The 21501-nt window shown below is 54.4% G+C and overlaps 1 protein-coding gene across 1 annotated transcript; it reads right to left on the bottom strand.

Moving 5' to 3' along the window:
- Window positions 1–4560: 4560 nt before the first annotated feature.
- Window positions 4561–16640, bottom strand: ANKRD52 (ankyrin repeat domain 52). Its single transcript, XM_080812057.1, has 28 exons — window positions 16562–16640; window positions 16155–16238; window positions 15605–15683; window positions 15334–15404; window positions 13851–14051; window positions 13238–13325; window positions 12954–13096; window positions 12444–12656; window positions 12099–12177; window positions 11678–11792; window positions 11408–11490; window positions 11183–11300; window positions 10906–10974; window positions 10596–10736; window positions 10439–10519; window positions 8921–9032; window positions 8650–8721; window positions 8155–8356; window positions 7891–7978; window positions 7697–7814; window positions 6878–7097; window positions 6587–6674; window positions 6396–6479; window positions 6138–6283; window positions 5836–5918; window positions 5543–5625; window positions 5268–5359; window positions 4561–4814 (listed from the first exon to the last, which is right to left on the bottom strand). The coding sequence occupies exons 1-28, from the start codon at window positions 16586–16588 to the stop codon at window positions 4564–4566; spliced, it is 3231 nt and encodes a 1076-aa protein (XP_080668183.1). The 5' UTR covers window positions 16589–16640; the 3' UTR covers window positions 4561–4563.
- Between the last annotated feature and the right edge of the window lie 4861 nt (window positions 16641–21501).

Consider the following 21501-nt stretch of genomic DNA (forward strand, 5'->3'; position numbering starts at 1 on the left):
GTAGGCACCCTCCCTCCCAGGCTTCTGTGGCTCGGAGTTGAGGAAGGGGGTAGGAGACTCTGTTCTCCATCTTGCCCCTAGCCCTTCCCAAACCCCTACCAAACCCACTCCAGCCAGAACCCACCCCCACCCCCCAAAACACACACATACAAAGCTGAGCTATCCAGGAATACAGGGGAACAAGGAGATTGTCCGGGACAGGAGCGGAGGCAGTCGGGGGAGAAAGGACTGGAAGCAGAGACCCCCACCCTGGTGTGGGGATAAGACTGGCACAACAGCTACTTTAGTGCAATTGGAGAGGGTGCCCAGAGTGAGGGATGGAGATGGGAGGGGAAGGCTCTCCCCGTCTTCCCTGGGGGGCAAAGCCAGGCTCCCCAGGGAAAGGGCCTAGCAGGAGCGAGTGAGGGCCAAGGGCAGATGCTCTTGTCACCTGCCACCCTCTGCCCTCCCAAATGCAGTGACAGTGTCCCCCTCACACCTAAATGGGCAACAGCAGCCTCGGAGTCAGTACCTTCAAGTAATTCATAGAACAGACCCTCCCCACCCCAGCTTCCTCCCATCTCTGGGATTTGGTCGCTTCTCTAGGGTTGGGTCGGGAGGAGGGAGTCCCCAAGTCAGGCCCTTCCCTCTCCACCTCCCTCTTCCCAGACCACTGGGCTTGGTCCTCAAAGATTCCTTGCCTCCGCCCTTGCCCAACCTGGGTCAAGGCCACGGAGGGCTGGAGCCACCACAATTAGAGGGGAAGGGGCTGCTTTGCTCCTTATCCCTCCTTCTTAAAAGGTAGGGTTCAAACTAGGCGGGATGGGGCCCCTATACTGGTTTGCCCCAGGAGGAGGGCTTCTGGGCTAGGGTCTGTAAGGCTATTTTCCTTTGCGGTGGGAAGGGAGGTGGGGATGAACACGGGGTGTGGGGAGAGGGGGAGGAATGGCGGAGAGGGAAGGAGGAAGGGGCCTCCCTGCTGGAGCGCAGTCACTGGAGTCATTCAGAGGAAGAAACACTCCTGTGCACAGAGATAGAGCAGGCCTGCTCCCAGCCCCACCAGCCAGGCCCTGCCCTCACCTCGCGGGGCCCCTTCCAAGACCCCAGCGGAGGCTTCCGGGGGTACAGCTGCAGAACCATTCACTCTGGCCCCACGCCCCCCACCCCGCCCCCAGCCTCTCCTCCCCTTCTAGGTTCGGGGAGTAAGAAGGTGCTCGGGTGGGCAGACAGCGGTGGAAACAGTATTGAGTTTTCCTTTGGTTACATATTGAAGGCAAAGGTGAGCTGGACTTACAGTCAAAACGGATAGGGATGAGGAAGGAAGAGGGGCCATGCTGGGGTTGGAGAGGGAGGTAGGCCCTCCTCAGCCCCTCCACCCCAAGAAACACATGTCTAAGTGGGGTGGCAGTCCCTCATCTCATCTCTCCCACCCCCCACAGCACCAAACAGAAGGAGAAGCCCCCTCCCCCAGGGGCTGCTCCCCACCCCAACCTGGGCTGTACATTCAGTGGTTTTCAGCAGTCCTATGGCTCAGGGGGCCACGGCGGGGGAGGTGGCCCGTCAGTCTCAGTTGAACAGTGGCAGTGACCCGGGTCTGTTGGCCCATCCTGGGACCCACAGTTTGTGCCATTTGTTTTTCTGAAGGATAGTACACAACCCTACCAAAGCCACCGCCCAATCAGAAACATCTCCCCAAAAATCAGAAACTAAAAACTGGCTCTTTTCAACTCGCCCTCTGATTCACAAGCCTGTTTCCCTGTCTCCTATGTAGCCCTCGCTCTGTCTCCTTTGCTGGGACCTGGGGCTGCTCCCAGGGTCCTCACTTAAAATAGGCCTTTTCTCAAAAGTGCTTATTACTTGAAGCAAGTGCTTTAGAGCTGCGGTGGGGAGAGGGGGAGGGAAGAGGGAGGGCGAAGGGAAGGAGGTGTTTCCTCCCCACCCTACCCCCTTAAGATTGGGGGGCATTCTGCCTGTTTTACTTCTCCACACCCGTTTAAGTCAAAGAGGTTTTTAAAAAAAATCTTAACATTAAAATAAATATGCAGTGGCCATGAGAATGGTCAAAACACTTCAAAAAACACTAGGGGCTAGGGAGCCCGGGGTGGGGTGTGGGATTTCCTTTGGCATAAGGAGAGGGGGCTGCTCGTCCTCCACGCCTCCTCACAGCCGCACGAGGAGGGGCAGGGGACTCCCCACGACCTGCCCCAGCACTGCTGACGGTGTGCTGAAGGGGCAGCGGGGGAAGAGGAAGCAGCCAGAAATCTCATCTAGCAAAACAATGGGGCTCCTGATAAATACTCAGATTCTTCCTGTCATCGCCAAACATTGATAAAGGAGAACACGACTGATACCCCGAGAGTCTTCTCTGGAGGACCCATATCTCTGCCCACTCCCTGCCCCCCCACCCCCCGTCACCTAATTCCCAGCACCAAAATGAGAGGGAGGGGGTGGAATGGGAAGATTTGAGGAGAAAGAGTTGAAGTTAGGGGCAAGCTTTGCAGAACCAGCAGGGTTGGGGGTGGGGGGCTGCAGCCCTTAAGAGAGGTCACATTGATTGTCGTATTGGGGAGGGCAGGGTGTGAAAGGGAGGTGGGCAAGAGGGGCGTCGCAAGGCCCTTTGGCTTTGAAAACAAAACTAAAAACTAAAAGCTGCACAATCCTTCTCACCAATAATGGTCATTTGGAAGCTTTGAAATGGTTTAGGAACTGAGGGTTGGGGGAAGCAAGACACAGAGAGAGGGAATAGAGACCATGACAAAAAGAATAAGGACTTGGACAAACACCCCAGGCTTCAGGGAACCAGCATGAGGTATGGTTAAGGGTATCTGTTAGGGAGGGAGGGGTCCCTGGGATGCCCCCCTCTCCCCTCAGCACCCCCTTGGTGAGGGCGGCAAGACTTGCAGGGGACACAACTGAAAAGTGGGTGAGGTTGTGAACAAAGCAAGCGTGGGTGGGGGAAGGAAACTGAGGGATCCCCCGGGCGGCGGTGGGCGGGGGGGGGGGGGACCCTGTACTGTGTAAACGAAGCCTGTCCAGTTCTCAGGGGACAATACTGATGGCAGCCAAACTGGGCAAGGGTGCACTGTGGGAGTGGAGGGGGCATGACCTCTATTCAAGTTCTGTGTCTTGGCCCCTGGCTGAGGTATTGAGTGTGAGGAAGGGAACACTGGGCTGTGGGAATGGGTCCAACTGTCCAGGAGGCTTAGCTGGGAGATGGATGGACAGGGCGTTGGAAGGGACCAGGGCCAAATTCAATGCTACATTTAGAGAGAAAACTGCCCCCTCCTCCGGCCCAGTTTGGCTTTTGGGGTGCGACTTCTGGGAATCTTCTCAGTGCGGCCCCTCGCTCAATCCCATCTCTCCCCGAGGCCGGGAGGGCAGGGACCAAGCCTCAGCAGGTATTTATCGCTCCCTAGATCAGAGCTTCATCCTCACACCGGAGGGGAAGCTGGTCCAGAGTCGCCACAGTCCCTAGTCTGCCCTGCCCCTCCCACCATCTTTGGCTTCAGATCAGGAGTGACTGGGGGCAGTGGGTACTCTTGGATATAACGGAAGGTGGGGGCACAGAGGAACTATGGGGTTCGGGGGGCACAGGAGGAAGAACACGGTCCTTCCCTCCCCACACATGCAAACACATGCCTGAAACACACAGGACATACTAGGGCTGTGGTTTTGAAATGGGCAGGAAATTAATTTGTTTCTTCCCCTAAAGGATAAAATGCTTACTTAAAAATTCATGACAAGCCTCAAAGTTAAGGGAGGGGGAGCCAGGGCAGGAATGGCCATAGGCTCTGCCCTCCCAAAAGAAGTGAAAAGAAAGAAGCAAGGTTAAAGTGCGTGGTTAGGGGGCCAGGCCAGCGAGGCAGGGAGTCAGGGAGGAGCAGGCTGTGGGGGCAGAGCCAGCCCTTGATTTGCATATGAGGAGCCAGGGGAGAGTGCAGGATTGGGGCCCAGGTACAGTAGTTGCTGCTTCAAGTGTTTTGCATTTGAACTTTAGGGGTGACAAGGTACAGAAGTGGGGGAAAAGCTCCAGGCCCCAGTGCTAAATACCCTCCCCCCTCATCCACTAGCTGCCCCTGAAGGGGGAGGGGGACACCCCCAGAGTGCTCACACAGTACCAGAAATTAAGGCTTCTCACTGCTGCGGGGGTGGAGGGGCCAGCCGAGCAGGGAGGCAGTGATGGGTATGGAAGAGGAGGGATCTGCCTGGCAGTAGGGGCAGGGGGACCCAGAGAGGAGAGACAGAGGGAAGGGAAGGGGGAGTTGGCAGCAGAAAGGGGAAACCAAGAGATGGGGTAAAAGAGAGGGTAGCCAGGCATTTAGCAATCATTTGGGGACACTTGGCAGAAGGGGTTGCCCTGGGGGTGCCAAGGGCCTGGGGTGCTCCCTGTCGGTCCCAGACCCCTGCCAGGCCAGGATGGTGTGGCAAAGGGGTGAGCAGCTGCTCCCCAGTGCTTCTTCCCCCCATTCTGTCCCCCCCACCCAGTCGTGTTCTCCTTTAAAGTGCCCTAAATGTATAGACTTTTTCTAAATAAATAGAATAAGATATCAAGCCACCGGCAGGGGGAGGGACACCGAAGGGGGGCTACTCCGAGTAGCAGCCGTCTAAGCCAATGGCGCCGTGCCGCTCCTGGCTGTAGGGGCAGGAGGCCCCGTGGGGCAGGGCGCCGCAGCCACCCACCGTCTTGGCTGCTGCGATGCCGCAGTTCTTGAGCAGGCTGAAGCTGAAAGGACTGACGGCGTCCTTGGGTGGGAAAGGCTTCATGGTGGAGAGGATCAAGGCCAGGCAGTCTGCCACATCTTTGTTGGGGGCGCAGGCCAGCGCTGGGGTGTGACCTGCAGGGCAGAGGGGGAGAACTGAGGCCTGGGGTCCTGCAGCCCCAGAGCCCCACCCATCTTCCCCCAGGCCCTGAGCTCTCCTGCTCTCATCTGTGGAGGGGAGCCAAGGCAGGCAAGCACCCAGAACCATCAGAATTCAAAGCCAACGAGGGCCCAGGGGGGCTGACAGGCAGACTGTCAAGGTGGGGGGTAAAGGGCAGAGCACAGGGGACACAAGGCTGGGAGGCTGAGGTGTGTGGGAGGTCTTCCTAAGGACAGTGCTGGGTCTGCCTAGTTCTGTCAGACTGCCCTCAGAGACTCTAGCGTATTGGTATTGCGTCCCTGCTCTGAAAAGTTCCCCTGGGGGAAAAGAGACACCCAAGTTTATAGGTTAAGGTTAAGAAGTCACCTCCTGAAGAGTGTCCCTGACCCCAAACCCGGGAGAGGCGGGGGGCTCGGGACCCCACCCACCTTCTTCATCCACAGCCAGCACTGTGGCCCCACGACTCAGCAGGGCCTGCACCACAGAAGCTAGACCGTTCCGGGCAGCAATGTGGAGTGGCCTTGGAAGAAAAGAAAAAGGAGCAAGAAATCAGTAGGGTACCATGCTGCCCTTCCTCATCCAGCCAGAGTATCCCGAGTGCTGAACAAATACCGGGAGTTCCAGAGAGCCCCTGGAAGGCGGGTGGCTCTTTCTTCACCCACCTGCCTCCCCCAGCCAGGAGCCCCCTTCCCCAGGCACTCACATCTGCAGCGCACTGTTGGTAGCATTGATAAGGCCAAGGTCTTGGGTTTCTGCCAGGATCATGAGGGCACATTTCTCATGGCCCTGAGGGAGAGGAACAGAGATGGAGTGGAAGCAGGCAGGCTGCAGAGCAGGAGTTGGGTAGCGGGAGGACAGAGAGCTATGCAGGCTGGACAATCCTGATGGCCATTCCAGCCTGCCCCTGAGGTAGGCAGACCCTCCCACTGCCCCCCCCGGCCCCTCGTCAAGCCCTGCCCCTTACACAGCCCTTGCCATCCCCGATCCAGGCCATACCTTGCTACAAGCCAAGTGGAGGGCAGTGTTCTTGTTCTCATCCAGCACAGTAAGGTCTGCCTTCCCTCGATACAGCAGAAATTCTGCAAGAGAAAGAGGGCAGAGGATTGATGCCTTTCCTCCAGAGCAGGAGCCTTCCTGGCTCCTGGCCCTCCCATCTGCATCCACTCTGCATGCCATCTGCAGACAATGAACTACCCAGAGACATGCCTCCTGTTTCCTGAGCCATGCCACTGGCAGGGCTGCCCCATCTTGCAGAAACACAAGGAGAGCTCCCCCTCCCACACACAGCCCCTACACACCCACAGCAGCGGTCTGGCCGTTCTCGGCTGCCGTCATGAGCGCGGTGCGGCCGGTATGGTCAGTGGCGTTCACCTCGGCTTGATGCTGCAGGAGCATCCGGAGCCCAGATATGTTGTCCGCGAAGGCAGCGGCGTGAAGAGGGGTCCTGCGGGGGGGGTGGGGGGTATCAGGGCAGAGAGGGAAGAGAAGGCTCGTTCGCCTGAGCAGAAAGATGCCAGAGGCAATTGAGCCTTTTCTCTAAGCCTTCCACCACTCACCGTCCTTTGGCATCTCGGCTGTTCACAATCTTGGCACCCAGAGCTCCCAGCAGCATCTCTGTGGTGCTGTCCTGGTTATTAATTCTGGGAGAGGAGGAAGGGTCAGCAGGAGGGACAAGGAAAATGGAATGCTTGTCCTAAGCCCCGGTCCCAGACCCCCGAGCAGGGTGGAGGTGCAGGAAAGGACTTACACTGCACAGTGCAAAGGAGTGAAGGGGTTTCCCTCCAGGTATGAAAACGGGCTGTGTTCAAGTAACAACTCCAGACAATCTTCATGTCCTGAGCAGGAGAAAGGAAGAGCAGTGGAGGGTGGAGAGGGACGAAGACCACCTCTGTCCGGTGCCATCTTGGGACACCCCACTTCCAGATGCAGCTTAACCTGGGTCCCTCCCTCAACTCCAAGGGCCTCGGTCTCTGTTCTGCTCTGCCCTCCCCGATGCTGCACCCCGACTCCCACACCCGCCAAGGCCGCAGGCCCGCACCAGTGTAGGAGGCCCAGTGCATGGGCGAGTATCCACTGTAATCCACGCCAGCATCCAGGGGGTCTGTGGAAAGGGCAGCCTGCAGCAGCGTCCGAAGCACGGCGGTGTGGCCGCAGGCTGAGGCCAGGTGAATGGGGGTGCGGCCCTTGAAGTCTCGGCACAGCACAAACGCATCGTGGTCCAGCAGGGCAGCCAGGCAGTCCTCACAGCCGGTCACTGCCTGTGGGCGACGTAACGGTGTGAGGGAGGGTGCAGGGCCACTCCCTGCCTCACAGCCAGTCACCAGAGCTCGCCCCGGAATGAGAACCACTTCCAGGGAGCCCATCGTTGTCTTTGCGCCAACTCTAAATGTTAGGTGTCAGCATCTCCTGCCTCCCTCCTCTCTATGCCAACAGACAAGCAGAATGGCAAGAGTTAATTCTGGCACTCTGGAGTAGGGGACAAATGGCAGTGTTGGAGGATGAAGGGATTGAAGCATCCCCTGGGTTGAGGAGGAGACAGCTTTAGGCCAACTGATGGTGGAGAAGGCCCGAGATGGTAGCATCATTAGCCAGGGGCCCAGGACCAGGGCTGGGGTTCCTGGGGCAGGGACTGGGTAGCGAGCATGTGGCTGTATGAGATGACAAAGCAAGGGAATCGGGGAGACCCGCTATGGATGTCAGGTACTCCTCCTGCAGCAAACACAGTAAGGCCCAATTAAGACCTTGGGCACAAAATACTGGCCCACCTGCTAGAGAGTCTGCTGTCCTACTGCTGATGGGTCCTGTGTTCCCAAGTCCAGGCCTGTCAGTGAGCAGCCCCACCCAGGAGGTCACTCACCCCACGGTGGAGGGCGGTGCGGCCCCGGAGGTCAGCAGCATCAGCCGTGGATCCTTTCTCTAGCAGCAGATGGACACAATCCACATGGCCATTCATGATGGCCAACATCAGCGGGGTTCTACAGAGGGGGCAGGAGAAAGGTGAGGGCCTGCAGGGACACGAAAAGCTGCACCCTGCCCCCGGCCCACACTCACTGTCCATAGGCATCCATGACATCTGTGATGTCAGCTCGTTCCCCACTGTCGATCAGCAAGTGCAGGGAGTCAGTGTGGCCAGAGGCAGCTAGGAGAAAAGTGTCTGGGTCAAGGCATGGTCAAGGGGAAGGAGGCAGCCAGGTCTGAAGTTTCCATTCTCCTCGCCCTGCTCCACTCCCAACCCTAAGCCCGTTCAGGAAGGGTCTGGGACCCGTCTCCACGCCCTCCAGCAAGGGGAGGCAAGTGCCTGAAGGGGGTCCTCACCAGCAGCGTGCAGGGGCGTCCACTTGCGTCTGCGCTCCCTGACGAGTGCAGAGGCACCGTGGGCCGTAAGTACCTCCACACACTCGGTGGAGCCCCGCTCGGTGGCCAGGAAGAGCGCGGTCCGGCCCTTGTGGTCCCTTACATCCAGATTCACCAGCGTCTCGGCCAGTGTCTTCAGGGCTTCACAGTGACCGTTGTAGGCCTGGGTGGGGTGGGGGCGGGGTGCAGGTAACCGATGGATACAGCTCGGGACACTGTCCCCACTCGGCTCTTGGGCCCCATGGGGAAACTCCAGGCAGCAGTCCCCTCCACGAGCTTCTTCGGCCCCTCAGACTCTCGACTTGCACCACACCCAGCCCTCCCCAGACCACTGCCTGCTTGCCACATCCCCACAAGAAGGCAGAAGCTAGGACAGATTCCCAAGTGCTCATGCCTGTGTGTGGGTCTGGGGCAGGGAGGGACAAGGAAGGCAGGGGGAAAGGACTGTGGACTCACAGCTAAGTGCAAAGGGCTGACTGGAATGGTGCTCTCCACATCCTCCAGGCAGTTAAAGGACATTTCTAAGAGCTGCAATGGACAGGAAAGTAGGGACTGAGGTTCTTGAATTTCTAAAATGTTATCCCTCCACCCCCACAGCCACCCCAGAAGCCCCTGGCGCTAGAGACCACATCTGAGTCAACCACCCCTCGGTTTCAGAATCCACAAACGCAAAGGTGATGGCGTGCCCTGCCCCTCTCCTCTGCCCTGCGCCAGATCCCGCACTTACCAGTTCGAGGTTCTGTCTGTTGCCGTAGGCGGCTGCATAGTGCACAGCTGTGTAGCCCTGCCTGTCCCGCAGGGAGGGGTCTGCACCGTTATCCAGTAAGAACTCCAGACAGCTGGGGGACAGGGGCACATTGTGAGGCAGGGACAGGCCCAGCAAGGGAGGGCCCAGTCGTGCAAAGTGCAGAGGAGAGGGGCAAGGGAGCCCGTCCAGGCCCAGCTGCCCAAAACCCGTCCTCTGCTCCATGGAGGCGAACTCCTGCCCATTCGACCCTGGCTCCAGACCTGCTACCTCCTTCACATCAGCCCTACTCTGGCTTCGGTGCCTTCCTTTATCCTTGGAACACTCTCCTGGAGAACCTAGAGCATAGTTATTAGTTACCAACACTTCCCACCCACCTCTACACACGCTGACCTCCTGTCTGGAATGCCTTCTCCTTCCAACCTCTCTGAAGAAGTCCTACTCATCCCAAGCTTGCTCCCAGCCTCCTCCCCTTTGTGAGGCCTTCCCCAACCTTCCCAGTGAGGTGCCTCTCCCTCTGTGCTCCCTTTGCACCCTTCTTAGAGGGTCAGCTTAGAAGTACTAGCAGCAGTAATAATAATCAGCACTTACTACATGTCAAGCACTGTTCTAAGCACTTCAAGTATACGAAATCGCTTAGTCTGCATCATGATCTCATGGTCCTACTCTTATTCCTACCATGGTTAAGGAAATTGAGGCACAGAGAAGTTAAGTTGTCAAAAGTTGCACAGTTGAGTTTCTTGGATTGTAGTATCCTTCTTTAAAGAAAAACAACCCTTTCATTTCAGAACACTCGTAGATTTACGGAAAGACTGTGAAGATAGCCTAGAGTTTCTACATGTGCTGCACTATTCTCCCTATTGTTAATATCGAACATTAGAATGCGTAAATGCCCTTTCATTTTTATTTCCCAACAGCTTATTCGTTTTCAAAGGGCAGAAATTTGAGGGTTTTTCTTTTTTTGTTTTTGTTTTTTGGTTTTTTTTGGAGAGTAAGATGCGGGGAGGAGCAGTGGGAAAGGGAGAGAGAGATTCTCAAGCAGGCTCCAAGCCCAGCACGGAGTCCGACATGGGGCTCAATCTCATAACCTTGAGATCCTGACCTGAGCCAAAATCAAGAGTCGGATGCTTAACTGACTGAACCACCCAGGCACCCCAAGAGTAATTCATCTTTTATCCTTGTACCTATCACAGTATTTAGTACCTAATAAGTAAATCCTCAATTCTTCTGGAATAGATAAGTGATTTGGTGTGTTTAGATCATCTGATTCTCTCAGGAAGACCATCCATTCCCTGAGGGAAGGAACTAAGTCTCCTACTTTGGTTTGTACCCACAATACTTAGTCTAGGACTGGGCTCAGAGTGCACCCAACATACTGCAGGCGGGCCAGCTGCCAGCAGCAGAAGTGAGGTGGCAGGATCCAGAGTGGGTGGGAGTGCGGCAGGGCCAGAGCCAACGCCGCTGGGACAGTGCATCCAGGGGCTCTGCTCAACTACTCACAAGAAGGCCTCCTTCCTGCGGGACTCCTTCAGTGGCTCGTCCTCTTCAGCATCGTGGCTGGAAGATGAGTGAGGTTCCGCTCTGGGGTACAGACAGTGAAGTCAGGGGAGGCTCAGGGAAGCGAGTGGGGCTGAGAAGGCCAAAGTGGGACTCTCACCTCCGGTAGGTGTCAGAGGCAGCGGCGTAGTGGAGTGGAGAGCAGCCTTTACAGTCGGCCTCATTGACGCCCGCGCCAGCCGTCACCAGCGTGACTGCACACTGGTAGCTGCCGTTGGCGGCTGCGTAGTGCAGTGGGGTCCTGTGGAGAAGGCAAGGAGGGTGGGTGAAAGAGCCGAGGGCAGACCCAAAGGCAACCAGAGGAGCAGCCTGGAGCTGCTCCCACTTAGTCTCCAAGCCCCTACCACTCCCTCCATCGTCTGTCTCTCTTAGCTGACATTCCCCACAACCACTGCTGTGTATCGACACACCTTCCAAATTTGTCTCTCCTCCTCAAGTCAGCTCCACTGCTCAATAGCAAATTAAGACATTCAACGTTCCTAAAAGGAAAGAGGATGAGGGTTAAGAGAGCGAGAGGCTCAGAGAGAAGCCACAGGCACAGGGAGAAGCTGAGGAAAGATGGCGCCGCAGACAGTCCTTTCTGCTGTGACTGCTCGCACTGTGACAGAGGGAGACATCTGGGCAGCAGAGAAGGGCCCACACCCTTGCCCAGATCTCAGTGCCTGGGAGAGACAGAAGAGAACTCACCCTCCAGAAGCAGCAGCATGAAGACAGGTGCGGCCAAGGTTGTCAGGCGTATTGATGTCAAACCCAGCTGAAAGCACGTGCTCATTGCTGAGTGAAGATACAATGCTATACAGCTGACCTGCAGGGCCGGAACAGCCACGGATCCCATCTGAGGGCCCTGACCAGAGCAGGGAGAGGACTGCACCCACCTACACACCTGCCCAACTCCCCAACCTCAGCACATACCTGAGGAAAGAAGCTTACGACAACAGTCAGAGAATCCAAAGAGAACAGCTAAGTGCAGAGGGAACATGTCGTGAATGCCGCGCCTGGGGAGAAGTTGAGGGACTCGGTCCTTAGGTCCAGGAGAGACTGGTTATAGACCTCCTTTCTGTAGGCCCCCCTCCCACTAGCCCAGGAGACGGTGGGGTTCGGCAAGCTTCCTTTTGGCAAGCTTCTCTGTGCCTCCACATTTGATGTGAGAAGCCTGTACAGATCCGAAGGACCCCGACTCACCGGGCGGTATCTGCGCCATTGGTCATGAGGGTGCTGATGAGCAGCTCGTGTCCATAGCGAGCAGCCACGTGCAGTGGCGTGTTCCCAAATTTGTCGGCACAATCAATCTCACTGCCTGAGAGGGGAAGCGCACAAACTCAGGCCGGCCTTAGGCTCCAGACCACTCACACTACCTAGCTACCACGTGAGTGCTTGGTTCATGCCGTGTCCCACGCCAAGCCTTCCACAGGTGTTAGCTTGTTTGTAAGCCTTAGGGGCAGGCAGACCACGGCCATTTCCACAGGTGCCTTGCTCAGAGCTCCAGGTGCTCATCCCGGCTGGAAGGGGGTGTGGGAGGTGGAATGAGGAAACAAAGGGGTTTCTAGGGATGAGTTCTCTGGGGGAGTGGGAGAAGAGAGCACAAAGTCTCCCAAGTTCATACCATTCTGGATGAGGATCTGGGAGCGGGTGAAACGACCATGGATGGCAGCCATGTGCAGAGGACTTTTCCCTTCCTTGCTCTGTGAAAATATGGCAATTTTTTTGTTTTCAGCACAAGACACTGAGAACGCCCCATTCCCCCTTCAAAAGGACACATCTCTGAGGATGGACTAGTCTTGTGGACATCTGCTCAGCCCATACTCTCCTGGCAATGTCTGATCAACCTAGGAGGCAAGTGACGATTCCCCAGAGTTATCCAGAGGGGAAGATATGGTCAGGACCCCCAGAGCCAGATTCCTCTCCCAGCATTCCCAGAGCCAGGCTGTGGTGTCATCCCTTCAGGCACCTGGTAGTTGACATCAGCCCCGTTATTGACCAACAGCTCCAAGCAGAGAGCGCCATTGGTGGAGACTGCAGCCACGTGCAGTGGCGTGAAGCCCTTGTCATTCGGCTGGTTGACATTGGCTCCTGCATTCACGAGCTCAATGGCCACAGCATCCTGGCCCAGGTAGCAGGCGATGTGCAAAGCTGTGTTTCCAAAAGCGTTGGGCTCGTCGATCTGGATTTCCAGGGATGCAGATAAGGGCACAGGGAAGTATCAGTTTAAATAAAATGGAAGCCAGCAGAGATAGCCTAGAGAACCCCAGAATTCCAACAACCGCCCAAGACATCTCAGGGTCCTGACTCAATAGACCGAGCCTATTCCTTACAGCAAGCGCTATTCACCGCATTTCACCGTATCCTGCCGACCTCCCCCAACCGCTCCAACAATCCCAGCACCTTACGTCTCTACACACAGACCTGACGCCCAACTCCCTGCCCTTAGCACCCAGCCTCCCGGGCTCAGCACCCTGACCTCAGCCCCCATCCGGAGCAGGTACTTCACCACTTCAATCTGGCCGCTGGCTGCAGCTGTGTGGAGCAGCCCATAGCCCTTGCGGTCCTTGCAGCCGAGGTCCGCTCCCCGTGCCACCAGCAGTTTCAGGACCTCCAAATGCCCTAGGAAGAAAGAGGAGGCTCTCAAGGGTATGGAGGGTGAACTAAGACCCCAAGTGCCTCTCTCCAAAGGCTACAATCCCCATCCCTGCCTTAGAAATCCTAAATGTCAAATTCCTCCTCTTTCCATGAACCCTTTCTCACCCAGAAAAGCTGCCCAGTGCAGAGGCTGCCGCTCCTTTTTGTCACAGACATTCAGGCTGGCTCCCTTGTTCAGGAGCAGGTTCACCGTCTGTATCAGGATATGAAAGACACCTGTTCAGAGCCAGGTTCATGCTTTCAGTGTACCTAAGGGCAGAAGCCTCAGTTTCTGAAAAGGCTGAGGCAGCCAAATGTCTTTGTTCTTGAACAGAACAATCTGGAGAACTAAAGGGAACAGAGAAAGCAGATACTAAGGAGGAGATTTAGAAGTTTGAGGGAAATTTGAGGGAGTCTCTTCCTATGATCTGCCGGTTCTTAAATTCTTTTGAAAAATCTTCTAAAACGTTTCGAAAAATCTTCTAAAACGTTTCGAAAAACAGGGACACTCACTTCAGAAAGAGGCATGTATATAAACATTTTCCATCCAACTTTAGAGAGTTTACCTTGGACTTAAGTCCAAGTCGAGCACTTGGTGCTCGAGCCCAAGTGTCTATCCAGGCTGCTGTTCCCCAGACCTGATGGCCCAGAAGCAGAGGAAGGTAAGTGGGGTGGGAAGGGAAGGGCCGGGACAGGATGGGACGGGGCTCAGCTGGGTATGGATTGGAGCAGTCCTTACCTCCAGATGCCCACTATGCACTGCATGGTGCAGGGCACTGCGCCCACTCCTGTCGGCCACGTTGAGGCTACTCAACAGGGGTGCCAGAGCCTCAGCACACTTCGTGGCCCGGTTGGCAGCAGCCACATGCAGTGGTGTTTGCCACAGCTTGTCCCGGGCATTCACATCTGCTGAATGTGCCAGCAGCAGTCCCAGCACCTTCTGTAAAGGAGCAGGGGATAGGAGAGAAAAGAGAGGGGAAGTAGGAGGTAAAACAAATGGAGGGAAGAACAGATCAGCATGGCACATGCGGCCCTGCGGAATCTCCCCATAACCCCCATCCCCCAGCACAGAGTCTCTTCTCATTTTTCCAACATACATAGCCTCTCAACGTCTACTTCCCATCTTCTGGATCTTTTTTTTTTTTTTTAAGATTTTATTTATTTATTTGACAGAGATCACAAGTAGGCGGAGAGGCAGGCAGAGACTGGGGAGGAAGCAGGCTCCCCGCTGAGCGGACAGCTAGATGCAGGGCTCGATCCCAGGACCCTGGGATCATGACCTGAGCCGAAGGCAGAGGCTTTAACCCACTGAGCCACCCAGGCGCCCCCCATCTTCTGGATCTTCTGAGAGTTTAAAATTTGCCCTACCTTGCTGAAGTCCCCTCCTCTTCCTCAAGCCACCTGATATCACTCCCTAACCCAGACCCTGAAAATCTTCACCCACACATATAGCTACGACCAAGCAAATCCACATATATAGAGAATCCCAATCCCTCATTACTTTTCACTAGAAAAAATACACACTCCTGCTACCTTGCCCCAAATACCCTCCTTCAGTCCTTCCACAGGCACCAAAATCATTTGTTACCTCAGTAAGCAAACAGATGCTGGTTCCTCTCTAAAACTCAGGCAAAAGGGTCCCTCCTAATCACAACCCACCGCATTCCCATTGGCTCCCCATTCCCATTGGTCTTAGTCTCTCCCCTGGTGGTTGGAGCCAGGGAACTGACCATGGAACCAAGGGAGAGGTCTCCTTACCCTCTCCCCCCCACCCTGCCCTTTCTCTTCAGGGTTGCTGGACCCAATTGATGAGGCACATTTGACCTCTGTGCTGTCAACTTTCATGCTGCCTGAGGGGCAGGGATGCAACAGATCACTACCCTCAATCCCTCCATCACAAGGTAAGAAATCTCAGTGCCCAGAGGGGGATCAGACTCCAAGGTGGCCCCCCAGGGAAGGATGAGTCACTCAGGCCTGGCAGCAGGGCCCCCTGCAGTCTGCCAGCCCAGTGTTAAGCTCTCCCCTGACGTCACATCAGCTGGCAACACTCAGCCCCCCTTACCAGCCAGTTCTAGGGGTAGGAAGGAGGGGCCAAGGTCTAGTCTCCTGACCTGGGGGTAGACCAGCTTGTAAGCAGACAGCTGAGGCTCTCCAATCCTTAACTTCTACCTTTAACCAACTCATCCTCTCTGAAAGGGTGAAAGGGCAGAGGAGGCCAATACCTCATTTCGGGAAGCAGCAGCACGATGAAGAGGGGTCAGCCACAGTGTGTCCTTAGCATTGACATTAGCACCTGTGGGGATATAATTTCCTCTTTTGGTGGGAAGTGAGCAGCAAGTAGGGAAGGAAGCCAGTAATCAGGCTAAGGAATATGGATAGAGATGAAGCCTCTCCCAGAACAAGTACCACAGAACAATTCTTGGATATTGGGGGGGCAGGCTCTTCCCTCAGGTCCCCTCCCTAGGTGCCACACCTTCCAGCTCCCACTTTCACCTGACATCAGTAGCAACTGGAGGATGGGGACATCGCCTACGTAGGCAGCAGCATGCAATGGGGTCCGCCTCTCTTGGTCCTGGGAAGGCAGAAAAGAGCAGCAGCTGTGCAGGAGGGTGAACTATCAAGGACCCCAACCCAAGTCTTAGAGCTCCAGGCCTTTCCCCACCTCTTCCCATAGGTTCTGCAGGCTCCTAAATCCCTATCCTAGGTCAAAACAAGCACCTAGGGAGGGTGGAGTCAGGGAGTCAGGGGGTCAGGGCCAAGGGGCTGTGAGGCAGTCTCCTTCTTCCAGGAGGGGTGGGGGCGCTGCAGATACTGATGGTTCAGAAGAGAACACCGTTTCTGGGCATCCTCAGCTCCACTGGTCTATGCTTCAAGCCTGACCTGCTCTCCATCTCCAAATGTAGAGCAGGCGCCCATCCCTGGGTAGAAAGAGCTGCGGCCTCTTCCGAGCCAAGGAGCCACGGAGCCGCCCCACTGGTTGGGAGGGGTCCAGAACACCAGGGCCCAGATTACTGGCTCCCCATCCTCCCTGATCCCAACTCACCAGTACATTGATGTTCTCCTTCTGCGAGAGGAGGGAACGCACTTCCTCCACATCTCGGCTAAAGATGGCCTGGACCAGGGGCGGCTGCAGGAAGAACCGGCGTTCAGAGAAAGCGGGCCGGAACGGAACCAGCGGTGGGGGGCGGGGGGGACACCTGGTTTGATGAGGGGCGTCGCTGGAGGGGCTCCGCTCTGGGGTCCTGGCTGCAGAGGACACTCCCGCGGCATGTTGGCCGGTCGCCAGGCCCCCAAGGACACCGGCTCGGTTGAGGGGAGCACGGCGTGAGGCGGGGCGGGAGCAGCGGGAGCCCCGGGCTCGGGCCCAGCCTAGGCCGCACATCCCCGGGCTCGCGTGGCGGCTGCGCCGGACCCTGGAAGGAGGAAGCGGGCAAGAACAGGAGGGCTGACCTGGTCCGTGATGCTGAGGATCCCCATGGCCCGGCCCGGGCTCCGTCCGCATCGAGCTCCCGGCGGCGGCGGCGGCGGCTCCACCGGGGACACGGGGCGGCCCAGGCGGCGGCTGCGGCGACGGCTGCGGGGAGAGCGCGGCCCCGCCTACCGGGGGGCGGGCGAGCGGGAGCCCGCAGCGCTCCCTGGCGGCCGTCCTGGGCCGGGCCGCGGGGCGCTAGCCGCGCAGGCGGACCCCGGCCTGGCGCCCTCCGCCCTGCCCTGGCGCCCGGAACGGCCCCGGCGCCCCCCACCTCGCGCGCTGGTTCCCCGGCTCCCCAAGCCCGCTGCGCCGTGCTCTCTGCTCCAGTCTGGAGGCTCGGCGGGTTTCTCACAAGACCCAGGCGACAACGCTGGCCTTGGCCCCGCGGGGCCTCCCACCACCCAGCCCACCACAATGCCTCCGCCGGAGCTAATTCCTCCCGTCTGCGATTACATACCCCCAAATCCGCCACACACTTGGGGAAACGGGCGTGGAGACCCGGGGGTTGTATATGGCAATAGCCCCAGAGAGAAGGAAGGCGTGTATCTCCACTCGCGGTGATATGAGTTGGGTAGACAGGAAATAGCGAAAGTGCTCAAACTGCTGAGAGAAATCCCAAAAAGGATTCTCCAGCTGCAGAAAATCCCCACAGAGAGGCTGGGACAGCTGGCAGCTGAAGAAGGCCTCCAAGGCCGACAGAAGGGGCACTTCCGAATTCCTAATTACTTCATGGCCAGGTTAAGGTGGTAGGATGGCTAAACTTTAAGAGGCTCAATGGCTTCTCCCCAGAAAAGGGTGGGGTGCTTTCCCTCCTCCATTGGCGAGGCCAGAGAGCAGCCAATCAGGCAAGATCTAGATGGAGGTCATCCCAGCCCAGAAAAGGAAGAGGGAAGAAAAATTGCTGGAGTTTATAAAGGTGATCCAGAGTCCTTAGAGCTCAGCAACTCACTATGAGTGTTCTAAGAGGGAACACATTTAGGAAGTAGCAAGTTGGCCCCCTATCAAGGCATAGATATAATAAAAGCTCTTCTTTGCTCTCTAACAATCTATGCTCTTCGTTGCCTTTGGTATCTTGATTCCCACCAGAAAGATACACAAGACACTGATACCTGTGATTTTTCCTGGAGAGAGAAACTGGGGAACAGGGAATGAGGAATGAGAGGGGAAAATACCCATCACTGCATATCTTTAATAATTTTTGAACTTTTACCATATTGAAAATAAAATTTAACAATATTATTCAAAACTTAACCTTTTCCCAGGAGTCTTCCCTGGTTAACGGGTTCTTTTCCTTTTGTTAGGAATCCTTAACTCTTAAATATTCAGTTTACACTGTAGCAGTCAGGTTTATTTATTTATTTTTTCAAAGATTTTATTTGGCAGAGAGAGAGAGCGCACACAAGCCTGGGAAGCAGCAGAGGAAGAGAGAGAGGCAGGCTCTCCACTGAGCAGGGAGCCCAATGCAGGGCTCAGTCCCAGGACTGTAGAACCACAACCCGGCCTGAAGGCAGATGCCCAACAGAGTGAGCCACCCAAGCACCCTGTAGCAGTCAGGTTTAAACTGCATACCTTTGTGGCTCATTTCACCTTACATGTTTGACATACAAGTGTCCAACATTTCAGAATGGATTTTAAACTCCTTAGCCAGTCTTCCAACACAGGACTGTGCATTGCTTTGGGTTTTTTTGTTTCGTTTTCTATGAAAAAAGGATTTTGAGCTCTCCAAAGGCAAGCGTATACATTATTTTTTGTAGCTTTAACAGAGCAGGAACAGACACTTAACATTTGATGAGGAGGAGAAAGATGAGGCTGAAGAAGTAGAAACTGAAGGAAGCTGGGGATCAGATGGATATGGGTGTTGGGACATGCTGACTTGACTACTGGACCTTCCAGGAAGGGCTGAGCTAGGATATGACCCAGAGGATGGGGAGGAGGGGACTACATGGCCTTCATTGCCTGAAATAGCTCTTGGTAACCTGAGGAATTGGAGTCAGGGGTTGAGCTGAGGTCACGTGCCTGGTTCTGGCGTGCGAGTAGAGGTGAACAAGTGAGGTTGCCAGCCAGGTACTTTGGGCAGCTGGAAGAAGAAGGAAGAGCTAAAGAGTTATTTTTAATATTATTCAGAGCACAGAAAGAGGATTTCCCAGTGGGGGAAAAAAGGGATATAATGTAGGTAACACAGATACTTCCAAGGTTCAGAGAGAGGCATAGGGGTGGGGTGGGGGGAGTGGTATTTAGGCTGGGAGTAGTTGCAAAGCCCTTCTGTGAAGACAGTCCTATGATTCAACTACTGAATTCACATTTGGGTAACTCTAGGCAGATATCTGCCTATTTTTAAGCCTCAGTTTTCATTCTTTTAACGAATGCTGATTGAGGACTCAGCCATTATAGAATGCATAGTACAGCCCTATACTAACTGTCTTGGAAGTAGAAACTTAGAAGTAATAGTGTCTATTTTTGTGGAACTTCGAAGAGCATACATACACATACGAAACAACTAGAGAATATAGGATACATGCTATTTTACAAGGCATCATGTGTTTGGAGTAATTTTCAGGGATGGGTTCAGTCGAAAGACGGTCTTCCTCGAGTAGATGTGTTTTGGGTTAGTACCTGAAGGAAGTTATTGATGTAGAGTGACAGGGAAATGGAAGGAAATTGGTTGTTCAAGTACGAGGAATGAACTAGGAAAAGTTTAAATGGCAGTAATTAGCTAATCTAATTAGTAGGGGGACAACAAGCAAATTGGCTCGGCAGGCCTATTGTACCTTGGGGATTCTGCAGCAGTTAATTCGGTTAAGGCATAGTGTTAATGAGGTCACAGTTCAGTCATGTATCCCGGTTAATTTCTGTCTTTTATCCAGCCAGATCCTTTCTCCTCACTCTAAGCAGCTGTCTCACATGTGTAAGCCCTTAGTCAGAGAGAGTGGGTCTGGACAAGAAAGCAGGGCTGGAAAGAGTAAATCTGTCCCTCAAGGTCACATGCCCATCTGAGTGTGGCTCCAGATTACCATCTTTGAACTGGAAAGTGATACTGACTGTATCCTGGTGGTGGGGGTAGGGGTGCTGAGGGAAAAAGAAGAAACGTTAGGAGAGAAAAAGAGGTAAGATCATTCTCCAATTTGGGGCTTCATGTATATATAATATAAATATAAAATAAGGATTAAAATGCCTTCCTCTTAAATTTTTTTAAAGATTTCATTTATTTGTCAGAGAGAGAGAGAATGCAAGCACAAGCAGGGGAGAGTGGCAGGCAGAGGGGGGAGCAGTCTCCCCACTGAGCAAGGAGCCCAGCAAGGACTTGATTCTGAAGCAGATGCTTACGCCTTCCTTAAAAATGTTAAATGTAAGCCGGAGATCAAGGGAGGGTTCTTGGTCTTCGACATTCAAATAAAATAGGCTCAAAATTTAAAGCAATCCAGGGCCACCTGACTGGCTCAGTTGATAGAGGATTCAGGGTTGTGAGTTCTGAGCCCCAGGTTGGGTGTAGAGATTACTTTAAAAAATAAAATATTTTTTTAAAAGAATACTTTATTTATTTATTTGTCAGAGAGAGAAAGAGAGAGAGCACAAGCAGTGAAGTAGCAGGCAGAGGGAGAAGCAGGCTACCCGCTGAGCAGGGAGACTGATGTGGGACTCGATCCCACAACCCTGGGATCAAGACCTGAGCCGAAGGCAGAGGCTTAACCAACTGAGCCACCCAGGCATCCCTAAAAAATAAAATCTTAAAAAAAAAAATTAAATCAATCCATATCCAATGGAAATCCCAAAATTAATGCCAATCTCATTAGTGGGGAGATGGAGGATTTCTGTTTCCAGGCCCCTGTTTCTAGAGAAGCTGTTTCTCTTCCACACCAATTAGACCCCAAATGAGACATAGTCTTTAATTACTTCATCCTTCTTCCCCTTTTCACACATTACTCAGGCAAAACTTTTCTGAGTGTGGAAATGTGACCAAAGATTTAGAACAAAAACAGAGGAAGGGTTCATAACCAAGCACCACCATTCTTTTCTTTTCTTTCTTTCTTCTTCTTCTTTTTTTTTTTAAAGATTTTATTTGTTTAGGGGCATCTGGGTGGCTCAGTGCGTTAAAGCCTCTGCCTTTGGCTCAGGTCATGGTCCTAGAGTTCCTGGGATCAAGCCCCACATCGGGCTCTCTGCTCAGCAGCGAGCCTGCCTCCTCCCCTCTCTCTGCCTACTTGTGATCTCTGCCAAATAAAATCTTAAAAAATATATTTTATTTGTTTGGCAAGCCTGGGTGGCCCAGTCAGTTAAACATCTGCCTTGGGCTAAGGTCATGATCCCAGGGTCCTAGGATGGAGTCCTAGGGGGATCCATCAGGCTCTCCGCTCAGTGGCCAGCCTCAGAGAGGCTGCTTCTCCCTTGGCCATTCTGTTTCTCATGAATAAAATAAAAATAAAGTCTTTTAAAAAATAAGATTTTCGGGATGCCCGGTTGTCTCAGTCGGTTAAGCTGCTATCTTCAGCTCAGGTCATGATCCCAGGGTCCTGGGATTGAGTCCCACATCGGGTTCCTTGCTCCGCAGGGAGCCTGCTTCTCTCTCCACCTCTGCCTGCTTGTGCGTGCTCTCTGTCTCTCTGACAAATAAATAAATAAAATCTTTTTTTAAAAAATGAGATTTTATTTATTTACTTGAGAGACAGAGAGGGATCACACACAGGGGTAGAGGGAGAAGCAGGCTCCCTGCTCAGCAGGTAGTCTGACTTCTGGAGGGGCTCTATCCCAGGACCCTGGGATCATGACCTAAGAGGAAGACAGACCCTTTACCAACAGAATCACCCAGGCGCCTTAGGCAGCGCCATTCTTAAAATGTGTGGATAATTTCAATTGCTTTTGTACCCATCTAGATCCAATCTCCCTCTTTTTATTTTCTTTTTATTTTTCCCACTTTTATCAG

This window comes from Martes martes (genome assembly GCF_963455335.1).
Source record: "Martes martes genome assembly, chromosome: 8".
NCBI classification, from domain to species: domain Eukaryota; kingdom Metazoa; phylum Chordata; class Mammalia; order Carnivora; family Mustelidae; genus Martes; species Martes martes.

What these genes read in the sequence shown, in the direction of transcription:
- ANKRD52 (XM_080812057.1), bottom strand. Translation starts at nt 16,588, where the DNA reads ATGGGGATCCTCAGCATCACGGACCAG. An exon ending in GACGCCCCTGCACGCTGCTG is followed by an intron (nt 7,979 to 8,154) that starts GTGAGGACCCCC and finishes CTTTTCTCCTAG; the next exon opens with CTGCCTCTGGCCACACTGAC. An exon ending in GCTGGCTGTGGATGAAGAAG is followed by an intron (nt 4,815 to 5,267) that starts GTGGGTGGGGTC and finishes TCTGCCCTGCAG; the next exon opens with GTCACACCCCAGCGCTGGCC.